This window comes from Scomber scombrus, chromosome 4 (assembly GCF_963691925.1).
Source record: "Scomber scombrus chromosome 4, fScoSco1.1, whole genome shotgun sequence".
In the NCBI taxonomy this organism is placed as follows: domain Eukaryota; kingdom Metazoa; phylum Chordata; class Actinopteri; order Scombriformes; family Scombridae; genus Scomber; species Scomber scombrus.
This window is the reverse complement of record NC_084973.1, coordinates 27,981,647-27,993,669: the sequence shown is the minus strand read 5'-3', so window position 1 is coordinate 27,993,669 and position 12,023 is coordinate 27,981,647. Positions and strand designations below refer to the sequence as shown.

At 39.1% G+C, this 12,023-nt stretch overlaps 1 protein-coding gene across 1 annotated transcript; it reads left to right on the top strand.

Annotated features, from left to right (window-relative positions):
- The first annotated feature begins 5,973 nt into the window (after positions 1-5,973).
- Positions 5,974-11,042, top strand: fbp1a (fructose-1,6-bisphosphatase 1a). The gene is made up of 7 exons (XM_062417257.1): positions 5,974-6,198; positions 7,261-7,423; positions 7,732-7,824; positions 8,164-8,304; positions 8,415-8,552; positions 8,753-8,872; positions 10,342-11,042. Exons 1-7 carry the CDS (start codon positions 6,029-6,031, stop codon positions 10,531-10,533), a joined length of 1,017 nt encoding a protein of 338 aa, XP_062273241.1. The 5' UTR covers positions 5,974-6,028; the 3' UTR covers positions 10,534-11,042.
- Positions 11,043-12,023: the final 981 nt, after the last annotated feature.

Genomic DNA, 12,023 nt, shown 5'->3' with positions numbered 1-12,023 from the left:
TTCATACATACATTTCATAGCATTTGCTCAGAATATATTGTATATTAAGGTTTACACTGTTCTATAAAATATTTGTCCTTAATGAATTTCAAGAAAAACTTAAACCCAGCCAACACAAATGTTTCCCAATCCATCTCAGGCCACTCAGACTCTGTTAAGCCTCGAAATCCAAAAAGCACAGATTTACAAAGATCCTGCCAGAGCTTTGATCACTCCGATAATGACTTCCTAGCTAATTTGCAAACAATGTGGTGCTGGCCTGGCAGCTGCTCCAGCCTGAAGGAAATCTTTTAGGAGGATTCCCCCCAAAGCTTGACTTTTCTTCTGTTCTTTTTATTACATTCAACAAGTCCTTCATTTAAAATCTGCTGTGCTGGACTTGTTATTTTAGATTTTTAAAGGTTCATGTCTAGAGGCGACTACAGTGTCTGTAATCTAATCTGATATCTCAATGAACAGATTTTACTTTCATCAAATAAGTACTTCAGTACAATAGGGTTTGATGTTTCCAGGGGAGCTTTGATTGTTTAGTTTCAGTGGATTTACTATTAAAAGTGGATTTAATCTTATAATAACAGGACAGTCCCTCAGGCTCATGTAGGTCTCTTTATCCACCACTTAAAGGCCCGAGCAGCTGGAATAACTCCCATCACCTCCACAGTCGTCGACCACTGAGAGCAGCAGTGAAGCTTTTCTCAAAGAAAAAAAAAAAGTCACAAAAATATCCTCAAAATGTAGAAAATGCATCTTTGCGAGCTGAAGCAGCCTCAGAGGGATTATTTTTAGCAGCACAACATGCAAGAGAAGCACAAATGGGACCAGCGCACGCACAGATGTTCAACCAAAGAGAAAAAAAAAACGAAAATTACAACTCAGCACCATCTCTACATGAAATTACAGAGAAAACACCACGGCAAAGACTCCACGAGTACTGTCCGGCCGCAAGAAAATCAAGGCCAGATTTGATGTGCGACCCGTTCAGACAGCGGCGCGGTGGAGTGGAAGTCATTTTCTCTAAACAAACACTGAAGGGGACGGGAGTCATAATCACAGGGAGGCGGTGGCTGGAATTGGGGGGGGGGGGGGGGGGGGTTGAAACATCTCAGCAGCGGAGGCCCAGCTTTGATCACGTAAACAGAAGGGTCATCTCACTAAGGTGTTAATTGAGAGACCTCTGCCATATGTCCACAAAGCCGAGGACTTGCCTGATGTGGGACCCGGAGTGCCGCTAAGCCTGATGTACCAACCGACACCAGGCTGTACTTCCACCAGATCTGCTTAGAAATGTGTTAGTGGGAAGCCAGTGGGAGGCTGTGGAACGCGCCGCATGTTTCTGGAGGATATGCACAATGTACAGATTTAACACTAAGCTTGTTAAGAGTGCGAACAAATGTGAGCTCATGAAATGTCTGAGAAATAAACAACAGGCACATGAGCAGCCCACATGCTGTAATCATTGTCCTATAATTGTGGAAATGTGGAAATTGTGGAATAGTACACAGTCCTTCAGCTTTTACAAATAGTACACACAAAACCATTTTTCTTTGTCAAGCAGAAGAGAAAAAACAAATCATCTCGTCAACAGGAAGAAATTTTGGTTAATTATTTTTCTAGCGTGCTTTGTGATTGGGATGTTGATTCTTAAAACTGTGCAGACAGAGATGGAAAAACATGGTGAGGACTAAATGTCCTGTATACTGTGTGACATGCTGCTGGCAGGACAAAACAAGACTGAGCTGCTGGTTTCAGTGTCCAAAACAGTCTGTAAAGGACTGGTAAGGTTAAAACAAAGGTTTAAGTCTGTTAGTTACTTAGGCTAGTCGTAAAAAGGCAAAAATATAGGAGGGTTGCAATTTACAATTATTTTCATTATCAATTAATCTGTCAATTGTTGAGAAAAGCTGCTCCCCGAAGCCAAATATGATGCCCTCAAATGTCTTGATTTATCTATTTTCAGTTTCCACAACCCAAAGATATTCAGTTTATTATTGGTGAAGACTAAACCAGAAAATATTTATCATATTAGAGTAATTTGACACACTGGAACCAGATAATTTTGACTTTTTTTTCTTCTTTAAAGGAAAAAAAACACACAATTATGAATATAATTGGCGATTTATCTTCTTCTGACTAATCAATTACCAATATCCATCAATTTCTAAGTTTATACATTTAGCTAAAAGTACTCAACAGCGATGCAATTGGTCCAACCTTCATGAAGATTTCGTAAAAAACTGATCTCAACATTTTGAGCCCAGATCGGCTCTTCATCAAGTAAACAGCCATCCATCCATCCATCCAACCGAAAATTGAGATTGGGATCCAATGTTATACAATAATTTATTTTTAAACAGAGAGACTTAATATACTTTAAATATACTTATGTGCAATAAATGTGACTATAAAAAAAAATACCACCAGATTCACCGATACTGGACTTTCATGTCTAAAGGAATGCTTTGTTAAGCCTCCTGAATGAAAGCGCTGTTTGTAATCTGTATTTTATTATGCCCAAGTGTAGAAAAATGGATTCAAGGATATGCCAAAAGTGCCACACTGGAAGGCAAAGAATTTCATTAAACTCCTGTCAGAGAGCTCAGATTCTTCCCCCTTGACATATCAATTCAGTGCTTTATCTGTAGAGAGGAAAATGGAAAAAAGCTCCAGTGTCCTGCAAACGATGCAGAGCCCTCTGTTTGACCCCAGAGAAAGGCTTCAAGCTCTTCATTAGGACAATAGGGACCACCATCTAGGTCTATAATATCCCCACTATTCTGATCCTAAAATGCCTCAGCTCCCCACCATGACTTTTGAAGAGCTTTCATCTGCCTACCTCAACCTCTAACAGAAAGAAAATAAGCAGTGGCATGCAAAATTATTTGGATAAGCGGAAGAAAAAAGCAACTCTGCTGTATGGTTTGGCTACTGGATACAGATATGACCAACAAAGCATTCATTTAGACTTTCTCTAGCATTTTGTGGTTGTTGACTGTCTCTTTCTGTAGCCTATAAAGACTGTGCTGCAGTTCAGGCTAAAGGGAACAGACAATTAAAAAGTGAGTACACTGAAATTAAGAAAATGTGCTTTTGTAGGTTTAAGGTGAGGGTGTTTGGGACATTACCAATGCCTGGCTCAACATGGTTTAAAGCTGCTAAACCCAAGGCAAAGATGAGTCAGTATGGGTCATATGTTGGTGAGGGATTACCAGGTCACATGAGGGAGATTGTGGAAAACAGTTTCCTACAGTTTATGAGTCTTCAAAATAAGGAGGCACCTCAACAGGGCTTACGAGTTGAATCTTAATGTAGAGGTAGACACGCTGCCTCCTGTTCAGATGCGTGATGGTGCACATTTCCCTCCACATGCAGCTCAAGGTTCAACACATACTAAAACATGTGAGAAACTCCGAACACTTGCATGACACCTGTTCGGCGCAAACAAGGTTGCTTAGTCAGAAAAAAAAACATCAGATTACTACGACGGGTAGGTACAACAAACACCATATGACTTTAAACATAATCCTGCTTAACCAGCAGCGCTTCATGGGATTGTCTGGTCTTGTCGTTTACAACACCACCTGACCAAGAAAAACGCATCGAAGACACGCAGTATTAATCCAAGTGTTGGAGCATACTCATGAAGCGCAATATGCAGGAAAAGCTTGAATATGTATAAGATTTGGGAATAAATATAACCACTACATTTGTTAAACTCCACGCGACTGCAAGGCGTTTAACTTACCCGACGCAAAGTGTCTCCCAGGCTGTTTTTGGACTCAACTCCTCCTCTCTGCGTACTGCTTGTCCTTGGAGTTGAATACTTGTTGAGTAGATGTTCCGTTTTCAAAATAGAAAAGCAAAAACAACCTCTAGTAACAAGGACACACTACTTCAGCCCCCGCAGCACACGGCTCGTCCTGTCTGCACTACCAGCAGCCTCTTTGTACTTGTCCGCCTCAGCAGCAAGTTGTTAAACCGCGGTCATGCGCAGTCGGTGCCCAAACTCAGTCCGCTCAGTGGCGGTATGAAGGTCAGTCAGTGCCACACAGGTGTAATTTACCTGCTGCGGCTAGGTTGGCCTACTTTGTTTCCCTGCCTGAGTTATTGGAGGACTAAAGAAGCAGGATATTTGCTCTCCTAACCTTTCTGTTGAGAAGTTACATTATATAATAAGACGTCAGATATACTGGTAGCCTTTAAAATAAGTTAATGCTACGGGTTAGTTTACTAATTAACGAGAGTTTAATAGTTTAAGGAGAATTGCTAACTGCTGATGATTTTATTTGACACTTAAACGGGCTACAGAGTAAAGGCCCTTTAAATCACAGATTTAAACTTAATTGAAACGTACCTTACATTTTTAGCTAATTAATTATAAATGAATCCTCCGCTAAAAAATATAGTTTTTGGACGGTCTAATTTGTTTTAAAAGGTCTATTAAAGGTTAGCGGATTAATATCAATATTTCTAATAGTTTTGAGTCACAGGACTACGTTTTGTGGCGATCGGAAATAATTGGTAAGACTGGGGGGGAAAGCCTAATTACATTGAAAGTCGTTCATTGCTTCTTTAGATAAAAATGAAAAATCAATCAAATCACAATTTACATCACCAAAACACCCACCTGTGCCACAGATTAGTGCTTGTACAGGCTGATTGTCCAAGGGCGCCATCTTGTGGCGTTTCTTTTAACAGCAAGTTAAACTATGCGACCCTGGACAATGTAAATGGTTTATAGCCTCTTTGTGGTTTAACTTCTTTGCTAATTATTACTATTAAAAGTAAACAATGATCAAAGCAAATAAGTAGGGGTTGTAGGGGCTTTATTGCATCCACAATTTACAAATAGATTAGGCTACCTATTTGTACATTAGATATGTGTAGGTTTTACCATAAAACTGAAGCAAATAAAATAAATGATAAAATGAAGAAACAGGGATGCAGGCAGCAATGTGTGCAGGGGAGATGGGGGAAACAAACTAATTTGAGGAAACTTAGCTGACTTTGTTTACATAATGATTGAGATGAAACGTGATTGAAAGTGTGATAGATAGATAGATAGATAGATAGATAGATAGATGGATAGATGGATAGATGGATAGATAGATAGATAGATAGATAGATAGATAGATAGATAGATAGATAGATAGATGCAGTTGTTGAATACTGAGCATTAATTAGCCGCTATGAAGGCCTCCACTCTTCTGGTTTCAGGCTTTCCAAGGCATTTCGAAACGTGGCTGCAGGAATTTGCTCCCATTCACTGACAAGAGCATCAGTAAGGTGAGGTCGACCACTGATGTTGGAGGATAAGGACCTGTCAGGCATCTCAGTTTATCACAAAGGGGCTGAATGAGGTAGAGGCCAGGACTCCGAGCAGACCAAAACCAATTTCTTTATGGATCTGGCTTTGTGCAGGAGGTACTGTCACTGTGAAAGACCCCCCACCGGATTCCTCAAACTGTTGCCACAAAGCGGGAAGCACACTGTTGTCTAAAACATGAGTTAAGATTGCCTTTAATTGGGAATGTGATGATTAACCCAAATCTTGAATAACATCCCCAAAGATGACAGATGGATCATAGACAATGGGTGAATTATGACCAATGAAGGCAGTATGACAGCGATTTCTTAAAGCTGAAAAGTTCACCTGTCCAAGAGCAGAAATAATGTGATTTCACACTATCAGGAGATATGTTATGAAACTATTCATACACTCTCTCCATATCGTTGTCAAACCTACAGAAAAGTCCACGACCCGTCTTGTGCAACAAGTTAGAATGCAGGCATGTAGCGAGTCTATTATTCTGGTCACATCCCTTCTATTGGTAACATTATCATTTCAACACAAACCAGTTGAGTTTGTACAAAGCGGATAGTGTTTCCAGCGGGGCCACACCTCTCCAGCGGCTCTGGATTGGCCCTTGTGTCATCACTCCCTCTACTGAGTTCCGCGTTGCAGCGCATTTAAGTACTGCAGCATTTCCTCCAGCTTCTACTCTCAGGCTGCTGGAGACAATCTGCCACCATGTCCGACCGAGGAACCTTCGACACCAACGTGGTCACCATTACCCGCTTCCTGATGGAGCAGGGCAGGAAGGCGAAGGGGACAGGAGAGCTGACAACGCTGCTGAACTCGCTGTGCACTGCGGTGAAGGCCATCTCCAGCGCTGTGCGCAAAGCTGGGATCGCCCACCTGTGAGTAAACAATCCTCAGTGTGAGGAAATATAGATTTAGTCTGGGATGTTATAGCGGTAGCACATGTTGCACAGTTGTTTTACTGTTTGGAAGTACTAAAGATGTAGCCTACGTTTCCGTCGGTCCCCTGCTTACATCCACGTTGGCTGATGCCAAACTAGAGAATCAGGTTCTGTGTGCACCAATCAGGAAGCACATACCTGACGCCACCACGCCCACTTTCACAAGATTTTGCCAACATGCATTTTTATCTCCACCAACACGTTTAAGTTATATGTTTAGTGAGTTATTTATTCATTAGATAAAACGTGCAAGAGAAGCCTACAACTTTTTGCATCCTTATCTTTTTGTGGTCAGCTTCCACTCACTGTTTTAAACGGCTGTGTTTTTATGTTTTTTATTTGTCATTAGTGTATATCATGTACACCAGTATGTACTGTGTTCAGCTTTCTTTACTGAGGCCATCTGATACACTTCCCCTTTTGAAGATGAGACTAACTGAACCCAAGGGGCTTTCCTCTTTGACGAAAAGGGAAATTAAATGACACACATTCCCTCAAAATGTACATGTTACCTATTTGTATGCAGCAATCTTTTTTTAATTGCTTAACTTCTGTGACCACTGAGACTGATTCTCATTCAGCCTTAAGTGGTTGATGCAATACTTTCCTCAATCACAAAGTAAACTTGCAGTTTAGAAATGCCATGTCATGCCTCCTTTGCATTTTTTTTTAAAATTTTTGCCACATCTTAACATGAGACTGTAGCTATTGTGATTTTAATTCTGATCAAAGTTATATCAGTGAGAAGCTCCAGCTGTTTAAATAACCTTTTGTAAGTTAAAATACAGAAGATGGCAAAATTGAAATGATTAGAAAGCAAAAACTCAATAAATTAGCCAAAAATGTTTCAGAGAAGTATAGTTGTTAAGTAAGTGAACATTTTTACATTTGCAATCAGAGTATTGTAATCTGTCAATTAAATTAATTTCATGTCACCATAGAGGCAGAGAGTTTCTCAGAGATTTCACCACATTTTTTTCATCTTTTCTACCTTTTCAGTTACGGCATTGCTGGCAGCACTAATGTGACAGGTGACCAGGTGAAGAAGCTCGACATTCTGTCCAACGACCTGATCATCAACATGCTCAAGTCTTCCTTCACCTCCTGCGTGCTGGTGTCGGAAGAGAATGAAAAAGCCATCATCGTAGAGCCAGACACAAGGGTAAGTGACCAGTAGAGAGAAAATAAACTATTAGACAAAACCTGACAAATATTTTCATGTCCCTGGGCAAACTAAAACGGGATCATCCGGTCTCCTCTGGTTTACTTTAAATATCTGTGTTTTTGATCTTTTTGTCAGTTTGGTCCCACTTAACTGGTTTAAAACAAACTTGAAGTTCCTCTCTTGAGTTAACTTTTGGATTGACCTCTTACCCAGTCCAGCAATGATTATACTAGTATCAAATTGTCTAGAGTTAAGAACAGGGATTACCACATCCATCATTTTTAGCGCTTTTCTTTCTCTTCAAGGGGAAATACATTGTGTGCTTTGACCCCTTGGATGGATCCTCCAACATCGACTGTCTCGTCTCCATCGGTACCATCTTTGCCATCTACAAAAAGGTACTTGAAGAGATTTTGTCAATTTTTAACCAAAAAGAGTGTTTGTGTTTCTCATACTGACAAACTCAAAGCCAGAATAAGATGACATTACAATTTGCCACCAAAGATTGAAAGTCTTTTATGACATTTTCACAATAAACAATTTTGTTTATTTGAAGGCCAGTACAAGTCACTTAAGACATTAAAATATGTTGTGTGCTGCTATCTTGCCAAATCTTTTACAGTGATATGGGGATTTTCTTGTATGTCTCTAATCTTACTCAGCATATGTCCATAGACTGAAACGCATGAGAAATCTTGAAGGAATGATTTCATGATCTGATTCTTCTTTTCGCTCAGAGCACAGATGATGAGCCATGTGAGAAGGATGCCCTGCAGCCTGGCAGGGACCTTGTAGCAGCAGGCTACGCCCTCTACGGGAGTGCCACTATGATGGTGATCTCCACCGGCCACGGAGTCAACGGTTTCATGCTGGACCCAGTGAGTAGTCAATTGAAGGAGAAGACACAAAAAACTCTTGCATAGTTTGTATTTAACACAATGTTCGGAAGTTACTGACAATAATTATTTTCTTGCTTTCTACTCATCAGGCAATTGGTGAATTTATCCTGGTTGATCGGGACGTGAAGATCAATAAGCGAGGCAAGATCTACAGCTTGAATGAAGGCTACGCAATGCACTTTGAGCCTGCTGTCACAGAGTACCTGCAGAAGAAGAAGTTTCCTAAGGTAATGCTGATGTCAGCTCCCTGAATTAACATACATTATATGTAAATCTGCCAGAATTTACCACAAATTTCATATTTTAACCTGCAGCCTTGAATTAGATTCTCCTCTTCTTTTAAGGCCTCTCTGGGCTTCACACTGATGACATGTTTGTATTTTCTGATGTCGATCTACCTAACTGAAAACATTTTAAATGACGGCAGGATGGCAGTGAGCCCTATGGTGCCCGTTATATCGGTTCCATGGTGGCAGATGTCCACCGAACGTTGATGTATGGAGGAATCTTTTTATACCCAGGAAATGTGAAAAGCCCAAAGGGAAAGGTAAGTTAAGAGAGAATAACTCTATTTTTTTCTTTTTAAAGGTACTTTAAAAAAAAAATAAACCTTGGGAAAAAGATCGGAAACTCCACTAGAAATATATGCATATATGTTTGACACCTAGAGTGATTTGAGCTCTTTTGAACAAACTGGAAAACAGTATCAGCCACAATTTTATATAAATATTTATTGAAAGTCATCCTCATCCTTTTCATGTTCCTTTCCGCTCTCTTTTTTTTTTTTTTTTTGGAGACATTTTCAGGGTTGATCTAAAATGGCTACATTACATTTAGTCTGAGTGGTAAAATGAGCCCATAGTGAGGACAGTGTCTCAATGCTGTTTCTTCACTCTTTACATCCTTCCACTATTTGTAAGAGTGAGCCAAACATGTTGTCACATTTTTGACAAGGTAGATGGCAGTTTACTTGTAATGAGTTTAAGAGGAGACGAAGAGGGTATCAATGATTGTCACAATATAATGCAGATAAAGAATAAAACTCCCAACAGGAACAGTTACCGTGTCAATTCCCAATCAACTGAAGTGAGTCTTTGCTTAATAAACTTACTTACTTAAACTCTTTAAAAAGGTGGTGTGACTTTTAAAAAAGTTATTAAGGCCACAACAATAGCAAATAAGGAAAAATCCAAGTCTTCATGATAATGAAGCCATTTATTATGAAGACTTTCTGTTCTACTCAGGACTGGGAGTGCCTTAAGTTGTTATTTTACTCTTATTTGCAGTACAGTGCTTGTGTTTGAGACAACTTTTGTTACAGGTATCTTTGCCATCTTATCAAAATAAAAAAAACCTGGTATGAACCAATAGCCAAAGGATAAAGGATATGACGGGCTTGATGTATTTCCCCACTGTAGGACTAAAAAAGGAATATCTTATCTTTTCTTATCTTATTTTTTTAACCTATAGACCTCCATTGTTGTCCAAAAACGATTTAAAAACAGGCCAATGAGCCACACCAGAGCACTGGGCGATTACTTGGCCATAAAGATAATGGGCATGTTAGTTTTTTTTTTGTTAAGAAACTTCTAAGACGAATAACGGTGGCACGGTTCCCCTTACAGTACTTCGCCACCCTATGTTGCTACATATCAACCTATTGACTTAGTGCTCAAGTTCTTTGAGAAATCACCATTGTCTTCAGGCTGAAGGAACATGTCACCCAGCGCAGCAGTGAGCCTCACTGATTTTTGTTTTTGTTTTTTTACAACAATGAAGGTCTACAGCACAGAGGAATACGATATATCAGGCTTTGGATATGCATTTCATATTTTAAAAAATCACATCTATCTATCTTAAAAATTACAATAATATTTTTTTTTTTTAAATAGAAGCCCACTAACATTTCTAGATTTCCCTCTTAGATTCAGTCAAGCACTGTAGGGTTTTTTGAACATTGCATTTGGAGAGTTTAACATTAGGACCAAAGACTGACCTCCTTCTTCTTCTTCAAAGCTGCGGCTGCTGTACGAAGGCAACCCTATGGCCTTCATCATCGAGCAAGCAGGCGGTATGGCCTCCACTGGCTGGGAGAACATCCTGGACATCCAGCCTGACAACATCCACCAGCGGGCCCCTGTGGCCTTGGGCTCTACTGAGGATGTGCTGGAGTACGTCGCCATCTGCAAAAAGCATGCCAAGAAGTGAGGACCGCACCAACTCTCTCAGACCACCGTCTGGCCAAAACCTTGTATCTTCAAACTTTCAGGGACTAGAAGACTTAGTTTGAGCTTGACATAAATGTATTTTTGATCATGTACTGTGGAGTTTGAAAGAGGTTTTTCAAGCCAAAAAGTATCAGGGTTTTTTCTTAGTTAATAAGAATAACCAAATTTGGAGTTACAAGGTTTACATGCCATACCAATGATATTTATTTCTGCACGGCAGAAAGAAAGTGGCACACATTCCACGAAAAATAAAACTACCAAAGACCAAAAAATGTGCCAAAAAACCCAAAGACAAATACACTTGATTAAGCAAGTGAAGTCTATTCCGTATTTTACCTCCAGTTGTGCCTTTTTGATTAGAATGAACAGACATTCTAGACATGTTAAGGACCAAATACAACCTCTATGCAATGAAGTTAGATGCCTTTTATTATGTGAACAACTACTGTGTGGACTGATGCATCTCAATAAATCTAAATGAGCCTGTAAAAAGCAAAATTGGTGTGTTCATCATTTTGTAATGTGTTTTTTTATCAACTCATATTGTCATAAATATACAGTTTGTGTATTCATTGAGGATTAGCTGACTTTCTTATTATAGTATCAAAATGTTAGAGATGAAGTTTTTTTTTCATATTGATATAAAAGCAAATCGGCCTACTTGATAAATTTAAATAAAAAACCTAAATTATTAATCTTTTACACTCTTGAAAATGAGTACTTGGAAATGTTTCAATGAAAGTAAGATGACATGTTATAGTGTCAAAAGTCAAGAGATACTTTATCCTGAGGAGTCGACCTTTAAGCTAAAGGTTACCGACGCTGACAGTCCATTGACATTTGAAGCTAACTTGAGGTACTGTTGTGCTCAAACAGCAACTGAGTCGTTCTCCCTTTTAAATTAAATTCACATATCTTTTAAATCTTTGTCCTTAACTGCACATGAGAAATAATCTGACTCAATGTATCAAAACGTCCTCAAACAGCATGTGAATTACACAATTTTGAATAAACCATGTACATGCTTACTCTGTGAGTTTATTTAAAATTCAAAATTTAGCTATACTGTTAAAAAAAAATCCAGCAAGGTGTTTTATCGTGAGATTATTTATTATTAATAAATTATTTGTTGCTACATGAAGTTAAATCTAAAGCACACCCTGTAGACCTGGACTGAGCTTTCCAATATGAAGAAAAAGGCCTCGTTAATTAAGCTAATTTTAATTTTTAAAATCAAGCTTCATTCCTCACCACATTAACCTGGATAACGAACGTGTTTAGAAAGACTCTATTGTCCTCAGTTTCATGTGCAAACAAATGTGGTTTAAGTGCTGACAATTGTTAGCAAAGAACTATCTTGTTACCAAATTACGTCTTCTGTTTTCTAACATGTTGCAAATGTTTACACTGAATGGATAAAAAGAGTTGATAGGTGCTTGTCTTGTGCAGAACTAAACTGGGCCGGTCTCT